The sequence below is a fragment of the Camponotus floridanus genome, unplaced genomic scaffold, assembly GCF_003227725.1.
Source record: "Camponotus floridanus strain SB8 unplaced genomic scaffold, Cflo_v7.5 scaffold6, whole genome shotgun sequence".
Lineage (NCBI taxonomy): Eukaryota > Metazoa > Arthropoda > Insecta > Hymenoptera > Formicidae > Camponotus > Camponotus floridanus.
Genome location: NW_020229769.1, coordinates 3,770,481 through 3,791,714, shown reverse-complemented (window position 1 = coordinate 3,791,714; position 21,234 = coordinate 3,770,481). Strand labels below are relative to the sequence as shown.

The window sequence follows — 21,234 nt, the reverse complement described above, 5'->3', positions numbered from 1 at the left end:
CAGATTTCAATCTTTCCGTAATCCGGATGCGCGTGGGCACAAAAATTGTATTATTGGCAATTCATTAATAACGCGATTAACGCGATGCGAATCCGATGCAGACTGTGCATTTCCCTCTCCCTTCCGTCCCCCCCATCCGCTCTAGCTTATTGCGCGTTTTCCAACGAAAAATATGGCTCGAATACTGATTACATATCCACGTGATTAGTAGAGCGCAACTGCGATTATTATACATCATGTGACGGAACGAAAACGGGATATCGCTGCTCGATGATATTGAAAACATTATTGGATCGATGGCAAACGAATCTTCAGCGATATGCGTGCCGCGATATACGTGTTTGTGCGTTCCTTTAACCGGATACCAAATGATATTACAGCGATATGACCGCTAAAGCGTGATTCGTAATTTTCCAAAGTTTAATTTATCGTACTCTGCTAATGCTGAATAATTTTCTGTTCGTTTATTGCAGCAAACAGAAAGAGAGAAAGGGAGAACGAGAGAAAGAGATACATGTGGGAATGCGAGAAGAGAAATATTTTTGCGTTTGATGCGTCAGCAAGCTCGAAAAATAAAGCTCGAAAAAATTTGCCAATATTGTATTCAACTTGTGTTATACTACCGTAAACACAATTTTATTCACGCGAAACGCGATTACTTATCACCCATAGCAATCTTACCTAGAGAGCCGCGGAAATTTAACTTTCAAAATAAATTGTCGGTACTTTCCGAACTTTGGCTGCGACTGACAATGAGATATTGAACGTCGCGGCAAAATGCAGTCGCTTTCCCATTCGTAAGCACAAGTTGACGTCAGTCAGAGGACTGAAATTAGAGAATGCAAATAACGTGCAAACAACTAGATAATACACTATATCGGTCCGATGGCCAGGCGGCATTAACGAACAGTCCTTCAGAAATCCGGTCAAACGTGATCCGCGCGACAACAAAAGAAACGATCGTGCCAGTCAATCAACTTGCCCGAATCGATCGGAATCGTCATGCGAATTGTCCTTCAATCGATTCTGCCACTGTGATTTTCTAACATGATTTCAGGACGCCGCTGGCGATAAAATTTTATCGACCAATAAAAACATTTTTCAAATATTTAGATAGAATATGTGGAAAATAAAAATCTAATAGGATAGATAAACAAGATTCTTCGCTTCCTATGAAAAATAAAAATGTATAAATAGCAATAACGCGTTACGAATGTATTCATTAAAATGTAATACAGTTACACGAGTTAATTGTGATTTTATAATTAATGAATTCGATAATTAATTTTTGCGACGAATAACGCGTGAAATCGTTCAGCATTTTTATCTATTACTTCAACATGCTCGTCCAATTTAAAATTATTAATATTAATATTGCCAGGCAAATCACAGCGTGTGTTCCGATGATATTATATGCGCGCTATTGGTATCTTGCGAAATGTTTTGCCGCAATCACGTTTTCGTCGAATTAACCACCGTAAATACGATACGTGATAAACATTGAATAAGATTCAAGTCGCAAGGAAATACGAGAATAAAAGGTCACATATAAGCGAGCGCATAATATTACTGATATTTCCTGAGATAAGAAGCAACTAATCAAAAGACAGAATAAAACAAAGCTCGAGTGCTTCATGCATATATTAAAAAGCACAAAAAGGTAGCACAGAGTTATGTCAAAAGGTATGTCGCGAAATTGTCATTAGTTATAAACAAGGTAAAGGGTATTTCTTACATCTACAGATGCATATCAAAATTTTTATTTATGAGCCAACATTTTTATACTCGATACTCTTCTCTCTCCTATATTTCACCGTGATATATACTTTCCTCATATATTTCACTTGATCCCGATGCTCACTCGTGCGTAGCAGAAATAATACACTCGATGAAACCCGGGACAGGGAACAAACCGGGGGACGCCTGCGTACGCGGAGAGATTCGCGTTATCGCTTCTATTGGTCTTCCGCTTTCTATTCTTTCGTGCTGCTCGTTATTTCGAGGCGTTCAGTTTCCAGCGTACGCACTTCGATAACGGAAAGAGTTGACGTTAGCGCACGCACGTGTCGCGCGCCGCCACGACTGAAAAACGTCGCGACTGAAAAACGTCGCGACGACTCGCGAAAGAATCACGCTCGGCGACCGTTTTTTATTTACATACGTAACCACTCCGCACATAATCGAGGTAACTCAGGGCACTTGCGTTTGTATGCAAATGGATCTTTGCTCGCGCTCTCGCCATTTATTTCGCGCTCCTAAACGTCTATGTCGTGAAATATGCGCGGCGCCGCTCCAAAGTGTATTTTCGAGCGGAAAATAAATTTTGCGCCGACTTTCGCAAACCACGAAAACGCGAAATGGTCTCAATCCACTGTTCGGATCAACAGAGATCGGGTACATCGGATGTCAATTGCTGTCGATGCATGGATATGTGAGACACGGAGACCGAAATAGAATAGGACTGTCGCGTTTTGCGTTACTTTCACGGAATTGTAATTGACAGTTGAAAGATTCGACAAGTTGTAATATACAGTAATAATAATTCATCATGCGCATTGTCCGAAAGATGTAATAATCGTTTATTTTAATAAAATTTTTCATGAACGTTTATCTTTATGATTAGAGATATATGGATCATAAATAAATCTCTCCCTGGATTTATGATTTTCAAAATACGGGAAATGATTTATTTATTATGCTCGGGTTTATTTTTAAAATTGCATTCATACATTCTAAGCGCAATAATAATAAGCGTAATAATGGCAGCATATCAAAACCAAATTATCGGATTACAATTTACTTGATTTTCGATTAATCTGATATGCGGTAAAATCGGATTATTTGAAACATTATGACTAATCTCAACGCGATGATTATGCAATGACAACAAAGTCAAAATATATATTGAAAAAAAATTCGACAATATAAAACATATTCCCTTTAAAAATGGATTGAAATGAAGAGATAAAAAATAGCTGTTTTTTGTAATTCATTGAAAACTGTTGCTGGTAATCGATCAATTTTTTTGATTATCGACTAATCGAATAACAATTTCGATAGAAAATAATAAAGTATTTACCGTTATTTTGCCTTTGCACGAATCGTCGAATATCAAACCGTTGACTTTAAAGAAATTTTAAAGAAACATTAGCACTAAATATTTATGGAAACTCTAACATTTAAACTCTATTCACTTTTCAATCGACCATAATGATTTTCAAATTATTCTTTGCATTTTAAATACTCATGTATATTCAATTCCACGCCAAATAATCGAGTATAAATAATTAAATTGATTATTTAAGAGATACGAAAAGAATCAGCTGACATAAGCAAATGTAGATGTTAGAAATATATAGCTTTTCTGTGCGAAAAAATACGAACGTTTAATCTCTGTCACTAACATCGTATTAAAAACATAAATCTGACAGGTATACATTATTAAAAGTAAAGGTCAATTCTAAACCTTACTTAATATCATGATTATAACTCGCGCGCGACTTGCACAATCATAATTCAATAGTATAATTCAATAATATAAAATGATTTTCTTGTATGAACACAAGAAATATATTGCTAATGTTAAAATTCGATTTTAAATTATATTTATTTAATAATGTGCATTTTTGTATAATTTAAATTTAGTACGATAATCGCGCGAAATCACAAATATCGAATTATTAACGATCAATCCAAGTCTCAATTTATGAAAATCTAATAAAAGCGATCCGACTTAACCGCCATGATGAAAATCAATCAAACGTATATTCATTATAGTAATTTACTATTAAACGTGTAGAAAAAGTACGCAGAGATGCACAATCAATCATGATATCGAAACGCATAAATCATTTATCGATGATCGAAATTACAATTTAGTTTTATTCCAAATCGCAAAAAAAAAATAATAAAAGTAAAAAAAAAATAATACATCGTACATCACGCGTCTACGTAATACGTCACAATTTCATTGCCAAATTGCGAATGTAAACAAACGTATATAATAAACGTATAACATACACTCACCGTTTTCGTTGACAGAAGTCGTTTAGAACGGTTGACGGAAGTCCGGTTGCGTGTCCTGAGCTCTGCGACAACGTTCACTCCTCTGCTCCCTTCACGTCGTTGACGTCGAGTTCAGGTCGAACACTCGCGCGATAACACACTAAATCACCAATCACTCGGGGAGAAGAGGTCCTTTCCTTCTCTGCGCGAATGTCACCACCGAATAACAGCAACAGGAGAGACCAAGGCGGGCAACGCACTCGCGAATTACAGTTTATCGAACAACGGCACAGATACGTGACCGATGTACACGTGACGTAACGAACGAACGACGGACGCTGCCGTGGAATTGACGGCGAAACACACACTCTGCCAACACGCGCGACCGATGCAGACGCGATTCGCTGCCGATTTTCAATGACGCGTAAAGTGAACGCGACGCGGGACCGTCCAACTGATGCGGTAGCTCGCGCGATTCTGCCGCTCACGACGCGGCCGCGATCAGCGCGCGTCGACCCTGTGGCGCGCGCAACTTCGCGCCGGTGTCGGTACTCGAGCCGGCGAATCAGCGCCCCCCTCCGCCCGCCGCGTCCCCTTCCCCTCTTCGTTCCGTCTTCTTCGCTCGGAGAGCCTTCTTACCTTCAGATAAGACGCCCCACGTGATATATATTTTGTACCTATGTCTCCGAGGATGTATTACAATTGGAAAAGATGTGATAATGTATTCCGATCACAATATCAATTACGGCGATTGCCTGATTTCGCGTCCTTTCGATATTCACGATGCCTCCCATCACGTATTACACTTGTGTCACACGCATCGTCACATTGCGAGTGACCGCGACTGACGACTAAATTCTCGCAATTCCGAGGCAGGATGTTGCGGTCCGATTCCGACAGTCCGAGTTTACGTTGCAATCAAATATGGCTCGCAAATCTTTTCGATTTTTAGTTTCTGTTAAACACTTGCATATCGAGCATGAAGTATCGAGATTAATGCTATGTAATGAAGTATCGAGATGAATGCTATGTAATTTTTATCACTAATTATTAACGCACTATATTGAGACAACATTCATTAGTAGTTTTTCATTCTTAAATGCGTAAATTGAGTAACGCGTAGTCCGAATACATGAGCGAGAATCACGACAAATTTCACCCAACTCTCGCGAAGGTTAAAACGGTACTAACATCGAGAGAAGCTATGTCAAAAACCATGTTGAGTGGGGGAAGGGATTCTCGGAAGCGAGTCCGGTCGTGTTTTGTTTACGATACGCGGCAGAGCAAGTGCAGCCACCTAATCTGTTTAGACGCACGTCGACATAATATAATATTACATCGAGCACGAACATTTCTACGGAAATTGAAACAAGCGTACAGTTTCGAGAAATATATAATATAAAGAGAGAGAGCGGTATATTATATTTACGGCGTGTCTCAGATTTATGTTCCTGCGATCAAAAATTATATTTGGTTATTAAAGTTATTAAATTTATTATTGTATCACATATATATGCTTGAGAAACAAAAGACTTTATTTTCTTATTATAAATATACAAATTAATATGCAAATATATTATTTGATAAAATTTGACACATACTTTTATAAAATTCTCTATAATACGTACATATAGGATATATGTTAATAATTAGTATATGTATAAAAATTACTATATGTAGTAAATTAAATATAACATTACATTTATTATGGAATCTATAGAATAACGCGTGTCTGAATATTCAAATTTGTCTCTAAATATTCGCGCATTATGTGTATTATTGTTGATTATTCGACAAATAAATAATATTTTTATTAATAACAATAATATATTAATAAATAAGAATTAATAAAGAAATAATATAATAATAAAATTAATAAAAAACTAAATCTTCTAAATAATAATTTTATTCTACTTTGAGATAAAGTTATGACTTCTTGAATAACTAAACAGTCATGAATATAGGAATATTTAGAGACGAAATACGCCAAATATGCCTTGACGCATGCAAATTCACGCGTTAAGGTATTTCTAACCCCCGTGTGTACAAACTCGGAATCCCGGAATCGGACCACAGTGTTCTAACAGAATTGCAAGTTGAGGGGTTTAATAATGTATAGCGCGCGCGGTCACGTCGAGATGTTCGTGGTGCAAATTCAATCGCGAGCATCGTGAGACGATTTTAAGTTTTTCAGAATAAATATTGCGTACAAGTGAACATATACTGTCGAGCTATGCCGAAGAAAAGCATCAAATATCGATCGTCATATTACGATAAATACGGCATATCGCGTGGCATAAATACATAGCATTGTGAATTCATATAACTAGTTCTAATTAAAGTGTCAATAAAAATGATCAAGAAGTTAAATATCATGAATAACTATATCAGAATAATTGAAAACAATATCACACAAGTGAGTATTGAATTATGCGTAAATATAGTATATCGCTTTATTAATAAAAATGTACGATAATTTCGTCAAGTAAATTCCACGCGACCGTAACTCTAAATATTGTTAAATAATAATTGATAAATAATATTAAATAATTAATATTATTAAATACAAAATAAATAACTTTTCCAAGTTGATGCAACAAATTAATACAGAGATAATCTTATAAATTTATAAATTAAAATCCTCAGACAGATTATGATTTATTATTAATACGTATATATTTTTCCTCAAAATTTGTCTATTTTTAAAATGTATCGTCAAAAGATGTCAAACAAATTTTATACATTATTCCAAACATGTTTTTTATTTAATAAATATTATTGTACAATTATTAGTTGTTATATTCAATAGTATCGTATAAAGCTTACTCGAATTTCTGACTATGTTAATTTTAAATTTGACAGAGAAGTGTAAATGTTGGCTTTAATTACGACGAGTGAAAATTTGCTTAATATACGCGCATGCGTAGGTGTATTATTTGAATATTTGTTTATGAGATGCAAAGCGCAAATGTTTTTGCAGTACTTTTAATGATGCGCGATCGGACAAAATTAAATCCGGAGGATATGCATCAAGAATATCAAATGTAATATATATAATCTGGCGTGCAAAATATGAAATTTTTAAAATATACTTTTTAATATTTTTAATATACTTATATTTTTTTTTGCTGAAATGTGTTGAATAGAGATTAAAACTCGAAAACTCGTAACTAACTATACAATATTAATATTCACAATTTTAATAACAGTAATATATAATAAATATTCACAAAATATAATCTCTAATAATAAATGTACATACATTGCAATCTACATATTGTAATAGAACACATGTTTAATATAAAATATGAGGAAATATATGTAAAAAGAGAGAGAAACAATTTATATAGCTTTACACAATTCTACTGTTCGCCGAAAAAGCTCTTATCATCGCGGCTGATATCAGCGAAGTGCGCGCGTGCTATCAATCAAACTTCGTATTCAGACAAAAAAAATATTGCATCTGCGCTCGGCGCAAGTCAATAAACTCTTTTATCATCAATCAAAGCTCGCTTGTACAAAAGCTATCGGATCGGCCTTACCCAGTTATGCAGTTTGCGCGTTCGAGCGCGCACGATCTCCTAGGCTTTTATCACGACGGTGTCGATAAGCGTCCATCTCTCAGCGAGTCGATTCTTTTTTTCGCTTCGAATTTGAATGCCTCTCTCTCGTGTTTTAGCGTCCCTTTAATTACCGCTTGTACGCGATCCCGTATATTCGTGCCAATTGTCAGGTTTTATATGATTACCGATCGCGCCGTCTCATTCGCATTCGTATAGGCATTCGTTTACGATTATTGTTACCGAAATCGCATAGATTGCGCGGCAAATGTGTGTGTATGCGCGCCGATATATTGTTTTCGGTAATGTCCGCGCGCGCATAATCATATTCGCGGTGTCACGGAAAACCGCTGCCGCGTGGACGTATGGTCCGTAAATGAAATTGGCCTGACCAGGATACCTACGTCAAAATCGATATACGCACCACCGTGGAGCCTCATTGTGTTGCGCGCACACATACACCTGTATACATATACACTTGACGTGAATCATGAATGCCTCCTGCTTTTCCACACACGCGTTTTCGGGATGGACGCATCGCAGATGCTATATAATCAAAGAAAATATCAACAGGCCTTTGACAGAGAGATGTTTGACAGCTTGGAAATTGACGTCTCTAACACAAGAAATAACAATTGTATTCTAAATATCTCTGAAAATATCGTTCCCAATTAATTCCTTTAACGCGTTTACATAATTTAATTCTTTAATAGGATTATAATATAACTCCATATTGTAGTAAATTTGTATATTTATTTATATACACTTTATTAATTAAATCAGTATACACATTATAATAATTAACAATATGAATTAATAATCGATATTATCTTTTATTGATATTATGCGAGTACGAGTGTTATCGAATTCTATTTTGATACTCTACTAATTCTATTAATATACTCTCGCTTTCTTTCAGTAAAATTATCTAAAGAATATATAATAACAATTAAATATCCAATTAAAAGTAAAATTATCTAAAGAATATATAATAACAATTAAATATCCAATTAAAAAAATTTAGACGCAAATTGAATTTACTTTAAATATGTCTGTTTAAGGAAAGCATACATGCGATATTAATGTAATACGTACACACGAAGCGAGGGCAATTATAACAGGTACATGATGTACAGTGTTGGCGTACGGTTTATAAATTACCTCGTAAAAGTGGGAAGCGCGCGGTCCGGAATTATTTTTGCACAGGCCGCGATTCTACACTCCGATAGTAATCGACGCGACTTGAATTTTTTATTTCGAGTTTCGAATTCACCCAACGGCCCCAACGGTGTTGCAACGTCGAGGAAGGGGGAAGAAGGGAGAGAGGTAGAAACGGCCTCTCTCCGCGGGGAACGGGACGATACATTAATTAACTCGACGAACGCGGTGAATTGCAAAATAATTCCGCTTTTTATTATTACGCGGCACGAACTACGGGTATAAAATCGTTTACCCTTTCCGGTCATCACAATTGCAAAATGCCATCGGTTAACGAAGTCTCGTCTACCATCCGAGGCAATATACGATGCCGAATGAAAATGTATATCGCGAATTAACTTAAAACTGGCGGACGTAATTTTGTCCAAACAACCGCAATAATATGCCTAATGTTAGTCGCGAAATAACAAAAAAAGTCGGCTTGTCCGGCCAATTTCACAGTAGGATTGTTTTGCGCCGGTATTTTTATCCGACAGGCGCTTGACATATTAATGATCGTATAATTAAAAAATGCTTAAAAGATCCGCTTATTCGTTACATTGTATCCTAGTTTGCTGAGCCTATGCGAGAAAATAAATAAGGAGAGAAGATATTGCGATAATATTATAATAAACTTTATACAAATGGCAAATTTTTTTCTCGCAAAAATACAGAAATTTGCGAGGAAACTTTACCATTTTCTATATTATATTCGGAACGAAGAGTTCGAGCTTTTTGAAACGCATTAAGAACTCCAAAACTCTTCGGAAGAGACGCAGAACTCTATATCACAAGCTTACGGCGAAATTCTAAAAATAGTACAGGTAGCTTTGCGAAAGTTCTCCCTTGTTGTTCGTCTGTTGTTTCGAAGAATGCGTCTTAGAAAGCACCTGTTATTTCGTGATTGATTATTATGTACCGTAAACATTCCTATACACTTACACCCTGTTAGCGTCTCTGTTATCCTTATTGTTAGCGGAGTAATTTAATATACCGGAATACGCTTCGAGGCGGATTGCTGCGCGCGTATTGCGGCGCATTATAATTCCGTAAGCTGCTACCTGAACGAGCATCATTCTCGTTGATATCACTTTCTGCTCGGATGTGTTGTAGCCACCGGCGCGGTGGCTTACGCTACAAAGTCTGACGTGCGCCTCATTCCATAATTCATATCGCGGATGTCATGCAATGATAAAGTGATATTGTGTTGCAAATTTATATGACACTCGCCCGCCATTGGTCGACGCGTTTAGGTAATGAGATTCACTAAGAGAGGATGGTGCAGGAGGTACAATTGACGCGTGGGCGGCGGCGACGTTCCCGTGATAAATACAGGTCTAGAAACTTGGCCGACGATAAATCCATGCAACTCTTCGCGCGCGACACGTGTATTTCATTTCCAATTAATGCCTCCCGATCGTGACGAAATATTGCTAGTATAATTGAATATCCTGTATAACGAGACATATTGCGTATGACATAAAATACCGTCTAATAATTTCGCTCTTGTCTTTTTCCCGATATATCCTAGTCCTATAATAATATACAATTATTATAATTCTGGGACACGAGTGATATATTTGTAACAATAACAGGGGATTGCGATATATATATATATATATATATATATATATAATTTATTAATCAGATAAAATTGATGGTGGTACTAAGGTGTTGCCGGAAGTTGCTGAAAAAATGAATTATTTATCATATTTTTCTGCGCATATTTTTCTTCGCAGTGTGTTTCTTTTTTTTCGCCCTTTTGCCATTTCGCTCTGATGCTATACAAGCGTGAATCACGAACAAGTCACAATATGCAGGTTACACGGTAGCGCGGTAAAATCGTGCGTAACGTCTGCGTAATTTATGCCGCAATATGTACGTGCGCGCACGCATAACGTTACCATATGGGGTTATATGGAAAATAAATATAGTACGGGAGAGAACTCTTGCCTATTCATCGTGTCGCGCACGCATGTCCTGGAAGGCATCTATTTCGAATTCAGTAATTATTATATTTATTAATGCTCGCTCGCATCCGACGTTAATATGCAGACTACGATATATTATTTTATTCATTCCCTTGATCCGATAAATATTAAACCGCTTTCCGGCTACAGTCTGTATATTATTACTAGTCTATACTCAATACTACTCACAATACTAAATTTTTATATCGCAAACTTGGAATATTCTTCCGATAAGCGGTTTTTCTTACACCAAAACTTACACTAAAATTACAATTTATATCCGAATTAAATAATAATTGTATAAATAAATAATGTTAGCGTATAAATAATAAATTAAATAATTATAATTAATTTGCGTATAAATATATTAAATCATATTAAATAATTATATAATATATTAAATCTCTAATATATTGAATCATATTAAATAATTATAATATATACGCGTTATATATTTAATAAAATTTTTGTTAATCTCGAGTTCAAAAAATTAATTAAATGAATAAATAAATTTAATAAAATCGTAGTACATTTTTTATTTTGCAAATTTCATATTTCAATTGTTATGTTCACAGATTGCGATTAACAAGGTAATTAAATTAAATTAAATCGTACTCAAATAATAGCGTACTCGGATAATCCGATTTCAACTTACAAGTTCGCTTCGACAAGATCTGGTTGGACGGAAACAAGCGGTTCCTTTGATTCTGGTCAGCGGAATTTTGGTACGCGCGTCGTTCGTCGTATATCGATTACACGGATTGGACTGTGCGCAGGTCAGTTCACGTAAGTTCTGCTTTCCCTAATTATACTTGTTGCACTTGGGGGTCAGATGCACACGGTTCTGGTTTTGGCGTCTTGCCAAACCCTTGACAAATGACGCCGTAATACGGCATACGTCATCTCTCTCTAATTCCACGTGGAATCTACCGGAATTGCCGCATCGATTTCTTCGTCATAAAAGTTTTCATCGCAAACCCAGTTCTAAGTCCATCGAAAAAAATATATATATGTGCAGCATATTTAATTCTATGTTTATAAACTACATATTTTTGTTGATTCAAGCATACGAAGCAGTTATAGAGGAAACAAAATATAGAAACAAATTATGTAATATTGTGATCGCGTTTTGCTTTTCAAAAATTTGTCAAATTTTAATCTATGAACTAATTATACTTTTTGCTTAATCGAATAACAGATTATGCGTTTTGCTTAATCGAATAACAGATCGAACGCATCGAGTTATGCATCATTAGCATTCGAAATATATGACGCATAGCGATGCATAAATAAGTAACGCGTTTAATTAAAAGCTAAATTAACGATCGACCTAGTGGTCTCGCGTGACAATGCGAATTAGAATAGGGTTGCGAAGTTTACGCGTGAGCATGCTCGTACTGACGTTTAAGCGTCATTAAGCTCCAACTCGAAGCTCCGTAATTAACGATCCTTAAACACAACAGTGGAAGCTACCATTACACAAATCGCGGTTACGCACAAACGCTAATTAAGAAAGGTTTACATTTATAATTGATCCTCTGCAACGTGGTAAATTGTTTTTAATAGGGGCACATATGGTAAATTGTTTTAATAGATATACATAGGCACATGTCACAGATGTCTTTCATAAAAACTGAAGATAATGAAAAGCGATTTGAAACGAACTTGATGAAAAATATATTTGAAGAACGATTTGAAACGAATTTAATAATAAAAAATATTTAATTATCAAATGATGATTGAATATATCTCATGCAAAATGTCATCTCGTCGAATATAAGAAAAACGTTCTCCGACAACTCTCGGAAATTCGCGAGATTTAATCAAGCATGTCAAGTCTCGGTCATTCGATATGTCTCCTATTATTAACCACTGCCACGTTCCCATACGCTATATTCGCTAGGTATATAATACTCAATACTCTGGAAATTCACGTCGACAATTGATTCGCGAACACATATATACAACCTCGCGTCGCGAGCACGCATTCGAGGAATGGGATAGATCTGTTTACCCGCGTATCAACGATACCTATTATAGTCGATCCTTATTTGCATGGTCAATAACGGACAAACGTGAGGAAATCTACTGTCGTCCCTTTTCCCTGCTATTGGGAATCGGAGAGGATTTGCGTTATATTCGATGCCAAGGGGACCATCTCTCGTTGTAGCAAGGGGGCTCGTTCGAGGTACACCGATAAATCAGAGGCACTGACGACACGAATGTGTATTGCCGTTCCAGTTCGCAATAGTACGCGAATCTACCTTCCAAGGGGGAGAGAGAGAGAGAGAGAGAGAAACAGAGAGAGAGATAGAAAACGATCCGATACAAAATTTCGCGGCATGCAATTCCGTTAACAGTGGAATGCAATTCTCGCGGCTTTCATTTCCTCCTTCGTATGATGGTCCGCGTGAAACGCGATAACACGGTCAAGAGCTTCGGTAAATTGAGTTTGAGTTAACAATTATGGCGGCCGCGCCAATATGAGCGCAATTACGCGTATTGTGCTACGATAAATATTTGTTCTAGGATGACAGAAGACGCGATTAATGTATGTCTTCTAATCTAATGAAATATATATATATATATATATAATTATAATGGAAATAAATTGCAAATAGAATGTACTATTATACAAATATTTAACCGCGTTCGTTTGGTATATATAAATATTTAATTCACTATTCGACTGATTGCGTTCCGACTCGCTTTTTTATTCGATATATATAAATATTACACTTAAGCGTGAGTCCAAGAAGCAGATTTCGGATATTCACTGTAAGTCAGCCGCTCCTCGGGCGATCGGGACGAGATTTAAACGGTAGTGCCGCGAAATGGTGTAGAATTTTATGCAAAAAGAATGAAATCGCTATCGCATCCGGAAGTCGAGATATAAATTGGCCGTTTTTCGTCTGCGCGCGGACGGTCGAAATCGTGCACGACGCCGCGCCATGTTGCCTGCCTCTCTCGCGCGATATTCACTGTAACGCGGCGAGTAAAATGGCATGCCGAATGTAATCGTTCGATTAATTGATTAAATACTTATATATACCGAACGAAAAGATGAATCGGAATGCAATCGTTCGATTAATTAATTAATTATTTATATATATAAAACTATTACAATACCATTATTACTATAATAATGTTAATGTTATTTAAATTCGATTTGTGATCAAACAATTTATTGCTAATTGAATGTTTGTTATTTTAATATAAAAAATAAACGTAATTATTTTCTATCGAATCTTATTTCTTTTTCTTGTATTAATATTGTTTCAGAATGTTAATTATGTACGCGCGCACGAACAGAAGGAATTAAAATTTCCTAAGTAATTCGACTGCGAATATTTATCTCGCTGGTACAAGCATCTTAATCGTAGTAATTAGATTAACCACACTGCTATCTGAACTTAATTACACTGCAATTAAATCAGCTTTTATTACTGTGCCCTGTTTTTGAGATTACTTTTGCATTGTTGCTTTTAAAAATATTGAGATAAATATAACGTCGCGTAAAATATCAATTGTTTGAAAATAAATTTCTCTGTAGTAGATATGTATGGAAGTACATTTAGCATTAGATTTAAAAGTGAAAGAAGCTTCAGGCTTACAAGATATTTGCGCTATTTGACAGAATATAATTAAATGATTTATTTTTTTACATATCTTATGAATATTTACGGCTAAAATTTATATACATTGAATATTATTATTATATTATATACATTGAATATTATTATTATATATTATTATTTGATGAATTATATTTGTAACAATTTTGTTTTACTTTCCTCGTTTATATGTTACGGCATGGCTTTACAAGAAATTTAAATGTACCGCTGCATACAAGTTTTGAGCGGCATAATTTTAATAAGACATTATTCACTCTGCAATTTATGTGTATCAAAATTTAATATGACATAAGCGAGTTATAAGTCGTCCTATTTATGGCATTTAATATGTAGGTTTCTGGAGCACTTAAAATAATTGCATAATTTGTCGTTATTTTGAGAATATTTGTATCTCTTATTTTACAATTAATATATTGATCATCCACTAATTGCGTATTTATTTAGCTCTCTACCTCCTGGGAATAACTTGGACCTATCGTGTATTACAATCATGAATCTTCGCAAGATATGCGACAAAGGATTCTCGTATTTTGTGATCATCCGCCGTATTTCATTGTTTCTTATCGTGACATACTAACTATGAAATACGTCACCCGAGAGAACTACGCTTATTCTGTCTCTTCGGAGAGGATTATATAGCTATGCAACGACGTTAATTATGTTTGTACCAACAAAGCATAATTCATTGTGCAAAGACTCAATTCATTATTTTGTTAAACACAAGTTTTCCTGATTATAGATATTCTAAAAGATTTATTATAACGACGAAATAATAAATAATTTTTAATTCTCTTAAAGAAAGTATATGTGAGTGATAGATTGTAAATAAAAGTATCGCAAATATAATATATAACTATTGTAGATTATTAAAATATAAAACTATTTAAAAGTGGAAAATAGGTTTCTAATGAAATTGAAATTTTTTACATCTTTTACATTACATAAAAGTAAATAGGAAAGTGATTAATCTATCAAGATCTTCAATTAATCTTCGACGCGAAGCAGTGGGCAACAAGTTATGTCAAGTGTATATCCAACAGTTTAATTATGAATTTCAATCGAGCGTGAGAAGATAATTATGACGAGACAAAAAAATAGCCTGTATCCGAGCTCAACATCTGCGTAATTATAATCCTCTGAAACAATCAATACGGTAATTAGATCGCGAACAAACAGGCGAATATCAGTCAAGTAGATTGTATTACATTATAATACAAACAAAAATTATTATATTATTATTAATAATAACGGAGGTATAAATTTTGAAAATATGACAGGTTAATATTCTCAGATTTAAATAAATTTATGTAAAATAATAATGTGCGCTTTATTATGTTTAAATTTGCACAATTAAAACGTTTTATATTTTCCTTTTTTTCCATTAACATATTCGCCTTATTTTCAGTAACATGCATTTTTTACGAATAATGTCACTGGAAATAGATTTTATAAAATGTAGTGAAATTTTGTTTAATTCAGTCGTTTAGTTAAATTCAACTAAACGGGAATTTTCATTTCTCCCAAATTGGATAACTTTTATATCAGAGATGAAATGGTTTATATGTTCCAAATTAGTTCTGCTTTTCTCTCCATTATTTCATCTAAATATATTTCACATTATATTTAGAAACCCATTCGGTTAATTGTATATTACAGCACTCCGGTGACGTAATTTTAGAAAATTGATGAGAGGAGTGTATTTCAATTTTCAATTTTATCACAATTATATCACAATTGAATCGGTTATTGTTAACGGGATGAAAATATTTAAAGAATTTTTAAAGATTATATATTTTATTAGAAAATTTTTCCTAGAAAAATTTTTAGAGTTTGAAAATTTGTGAAATCGTTTTCGTCAACATTGATCGATTCAGTTGTATCTCGTTACAAAATTGACTTGAATTATCAAGAAGAATTAATAAGTTACAGATGATAATTATATGTAATATGGATAGAATTGCAGAACTACAGGAGCAACTGGACGAATTTTATACTTGGAACGAAGAACGAGTTTATTTATATGTGAATGCGATACTTCTTCGCGTTGTTGCACAGGGGGTTGTCTGCGCGACCGGCAGAATGTTGCATCACGCGAGGGACAGAAGAGAAACATATCGGGCGGGTCGGAACTGCTGCTAATCGCCGCCGAAATCTCGAATTAATGGCACGAAAGCCGCGCGCGGAATTCGGGATTGGTGGTGCGCAACGCCTAACTCGGCAAAAACGTTCCTCGTGTCTCGTCTGCCGCTCGCATACACACCGAAACGATAAATGCTAGTGCGCTCTGGTGCATGTGCCTCGATACGTTTTATGCAAATATCGCAGCTGCGTCGACTATATGGAGTTATCGGTGAATTCACGCATGTCACTGTCACAGTGGCGTCGAAGGTGCAAAGTTTGTGAGAGTCACTGTTATAAACGCGTAAGTCGACATGCGTTTCATAAAACAAGAATTGTTAACGCTTGTTAAAATATAAACATATTAGCATTTAAAAGTCTACCGCTTAAAAGTATCGTTAGATTAAAGAATGAATAATGATCTATGTTAGAAAAAGAGAAAGAAATAGTTGAAGAATCAAATATTATTTAGACTATAGAATTATGATGTTACAATTTCACAAAAAGACTTTATGAGACGTAATGTATCTTGCATTAAAGACATTGCACGTATACTTGTATTATATAAATGAATATATAACATTCAGTAATATTTAAAGAGCTAAGAATGAACGTATTTTTAACATAAATGAAAGTGTAGGAAAATACATAATTGGCATACAATTTTGTAAGTCTGTATCATACATAGTAATTATGTGCATAACATTTTTATTCAAATATAAATTTTCATTGTCTGATTTAGAGTCATACACAAAGGCGAACAAAGATCTGAGTTACCTGAGTTATCTCTCTTCCCGAATATGTAATATAAATAAAAGAAGCTCAGTACTTTAATTAAAGCAGGAGGAATGAAATTTTTAAGCAAGCGAAGATCCAGCAGATTAATAATTCAGAGGATTAAGATTCACGCGTTATTTCCTTTCTCTCGAAAAGTAAGATATTACAGCCATTAATCCTCGCGAATTTCGGTCGCGCTACTTGCATTAGAGGCTCTTGTTTTCTAGCTGTTCTTCTTAAGAAAAGTTTTCTGGAGAGAATTTTATGAAATTCTAAATTACGAAGAAAGTTTCACTCGTCGGCGTTCTTTGCGTTTTTTTTTCAATTTTTCGTGGTTTTCTTAATTATTCTTATAGCGTCACTACAAACACGACAAAATTTGATTTTATTATTAATATTTAAATATATTCAAATGATTATATAAATAAATGACTATTTAAAGAAAGAAGACGATGAAAGAGGAAATCATAACTTTACGATTGAATAATTGTATATGAAAATTAGATAAAATTATTTCAATATATTAAGAGTCGATTGAATTTTTAAATAATAATATCTAATATCATTTCACAGCTTATGTAAAAAGATCATTATTTTATATACTGAATATATCTATTTAATAATAGATGTATGCAGATATTAAAATATAAAGCTTAATATTACATACAATTTTGTAAAATAGGATAATATTATTTAAATAAAAATGAGTCATGGATTTTAATGACTGCAAATTCTTATATATATATATATATATATATATATATATATATTTATATTTTGTCAATATCGTTGAAATTAAGTTTCAGCATGATTAAATATAGTAAATATTGAAATAATTTTACATAATTCGAATTATGTATAAGGAAATTTAATTACTTTTTGTGATACAAATGCAAAGTCGTGTTAGAATTAAAAAGAAAATAAAAAATTGAATAATCCACTATAAGAGTAATAATGTGCGGATAAAAATAAAGCATGTTCAACGTTAACTTGAATTTACTTGCGCATTTGAAAATTACACGGTTTGATAAAGAAATATTGACAACAAGTCAACGATCATAATTCATTAAGCCTAAAAGTTTCCTATTTTCCACCAGTAGAAACATGGTGGAGGAAGCAGACGGAGCGCCATCCCCATCTATTGATCGGTCACTGGCTCCGCTCAACATGGCACTAGGGGTGGCGTTCGTGCTCAGCTTGATCCTCGTCATCGGCCACCTCCAGGAAGGACCAGGATCCCTCGCCAAGACCTTCACATTTCCCGAGTATCAATACAAGGAAACCACCAAGAATGTAAGTCGGTCATACAATTCGTCGGATTTATCTTTGACGAGTGGTACGTGCTTGAACGCTGGTACAGGTTATGGCGAGCAACCCTCATTCGAGGGGGTGGCGCTTTTACGACAGCGGGGACGGCAACGTTGACGCTAATCCGACTCCGACTTTTAAACGGCGTGTATATATATATATATATATATATATATATATATATATATATATATATATATATATATATATAAATCTCAAGTCATTCTTATATGTATAAACACTAATTATAAAATATCTTTATTTTAATGTTTGCGTAAATCAAAGATCCGTACGGTTTGATGAAAAAAATCGAAATTTATAAAAAAATAATAAGTTATTAAAAAATTAAAAATGATTAAAAAATATTTTTTGTTTGAGAAGAAAAAAAATATTAGTGAAAAAGTTCGGAATCATTATTAAGACTATACTTGTATCAGAAATGATTGTCGCTTATAATCAAGAAAATAGGATCAAATTGAGATAACAATTTAATAAAGGAACCGCGATCGATTTGCCATTAATTCAAGAATATTCGACTAAAGGTCAAAGTGTACACGAACTGCTCGAAAATAACGTGCGAATATTTGTGTTCGAAAGTTTTGATTCAAATTCATTGCGATTCGTGTAGCGATAAGAAAGAATTCTCTTTCATCGAACTTGTTCGGCGAAAAGTAGATCGTGAAAATTAAATTTAGATCGTAACAAGTCGCGATGGTGAGTTTCTTTGTGATCAGAGAAGTACGAAGAAGTATATATAACGCGATTATGCGTCGTAGAGAAGTACAGAGGGGATGTTACCTTTAAAAATTAAAAATAATTCATGTTTGCGATATTCCCGCGACGTTCTCAATAAAAAAAAAAACGAAAATCGTATTAAAGTATCATCAGGGATTTTACGGATGATGATCTTTCATCCGAAGTTTTAGATGTGAAGTTTATCAGAAACATAGAACATATACGTATTTTCCGGCATTAAACAAGATAAGAGAAAACTACGTACAGCTTCCCGAAATGATGCTCGACAAATATTCTTTCAAAGATCTATCGCGATAATGCTTATATTTACGCGGTGAAAGACAGACTACAGAGCTATTTGCGACGAAAATTAGAGGCGTGTATATATCGTGCAGGAAGTCACATTGATTTTAATTGGGGTTAATCTTTCGACATGCGCGAATCAATTGTTGCATTCCACTTTATCCCGGGCAGAATATCTGCAAGCGTTTGTTTTATTAATACCGCATATAAATTGTAACAGAATAATTTTCTCCAGATTATTATTACAATAAATATTCATATCCCGGGACATATTTGATTGCGACAACTGTTTAGAGATGTTTTATGACAAAATAATTAATAATTCATATGTAGCAAAAATAAAGTGAAATATTTGAAAACGCATCCAGTTTATTGTCATTAAATAAACGACAAAATTAATATTGAAGAAATAATATCAAACCGATGTATTGTATTTATGATTGATAAATATATACTGCCGTAGGAGCTTCTCTTTAGACAATTTGAGCAGACTTGCGAGGAGAGCGGAGCCTGCAAAATGCAATCGCAGCATAGGAGCGGTGATGTTGCGAAAACACGATGCATCCGGGAATGCGTGTCGCCGTCTTGTTACAAGGAGATTTATTTATTCGATCAAGTACGTATATACGCGGAATACCAATTCCATTAATTGCGTTCGGTTGCTATATATCGCTATGCGTCGTATATATCTATTAGTACATATCCGATATACTATTCTATCCGATGTACTATTTCCTTCACTATACGCAGACTACATAATATGCGACGTAATATACGAACGATAAATAATTTTCAGTTGGAGGAAGGTGAGATTGACGTGAGATTAAATTCCTTCAAAGGTTGTTTCATGCAGCGAAACGGTCGACCGCGAAAGTAAGAAGAAGAAACTCATGAAAAGAGACGCAAGTAGAAAAAAACTTTTAATCTGAAAATGAACGATTAACGCGGAGAACTGTCGATATACCGTTTAATCCCTCCGGAATTAATTATATATCGTGCAACAAAGAAAAAGAGAAAGAGAGAGCAACGCGTCTTCTGTGCGGCGATTATATTATAGTTGTGTAACAGTAATGCTTCTCTCTTGTTTAGAACTTGCTATCTCGAAAGGATTAAATCGATAACATGATTCCTGCATGATGTGCATGCTTGGATATTTGGAAAAGCACATGAAATGGATTTAAATGCATATCATGCATCGAAAATAGCAAACATGTATAACATGAAGTTTTGCACCAGAAGAAGGAGAGAAATGTACATCGAAGAATTAGATTATTATTCAAGTACAATCTTTTTCTACTTTTTATACATACGTGTTACTTATGACGTTATCGTAAAGATGATAACGATATTGCACAATATAATTGAACAAACTGTTGGCTGCACCAATATAGCACGATTCCAGTTACTATCTTTATATATGTTACTTCTATTCTTGAAATAATGTATACTCGATTCTTATACACGATAATGCAATTTTGTATAAGGGAGTATAAAGAAAATTGCATATTTTAAAATCTTGTATATTCTACATATATTCTACATATATACTATTACATGTTATATTATTAAAATACAGAAATTCTTAAAATATAGAACCTTCTATTCTTAATTCGAAAAATATGAAAC

General features: G+C 34.3%; 2 protein-coding genes across 2 annotated transcripts in view; one reads left to right on the top strand and one right to left on the bottom strand.

Moving 5' to 3' along the window:
- LOC105251079 (RNA binding protein fox-1 homolog 2) overlaps positions 1-4,488 on the bottom strand; it is a 262,872-nt gene extending 258,384 nt beyond the window's left edge. The window contains exon 1 of the mRNA XM_025412972.1: positions 4,027-4,488. The gene's annotated coding sequence lies outside the window, so the exon portion shown is untranslated. The remainder of the gene's footprint in view (positions 1-4,026) is intronic.
- A 13,906-nt stretch (positions 4,489-18,394) lies between these two features.
- LOC105247784 lies at positions 18,395-21,121 on the top strand. The gene is made up of 3 exons (XM_011252155.3): positions 18,395-18,555; positions 20,072-20,224; positions 20,405-21,121. Exons 1-3 carry the CDS (start codon positions 18,430-18,432, stop codon positions 20,483-20,485), a joined length of 360 nt encoding a protein of 119 aa, XP_011250457.1. The 5' UTR covers positions 18,395-18,429; the 3' UTR covers positions 20,486-21,121.
- Positions 21,122-21,234: the final 113 nt, after the last annotated feature.

Coding starts and splice junctions, on each gene's coding strand:
- LOC105247784 (XM_011252155.3), top strand. CDS start 18,430: ATGGCACTAGGGGTGGCGTTCGTGCTCAGCTTGATCCTCGTCATCGGC. Junction 18,556..20,071: donor ACAAGGAAACCACCAAGAAT/GTAAGTCGGTCA, acceptor ATACTGCCGTAG/GAGCTTCTCTTTAGACAATT. Junction 20,225..20,404: donor AGATTTATTTATTCGATCAA/GTACGTATATAC, acceptor AATAATTTTCAG/TTGGAGGAAGGTGAGATTGA.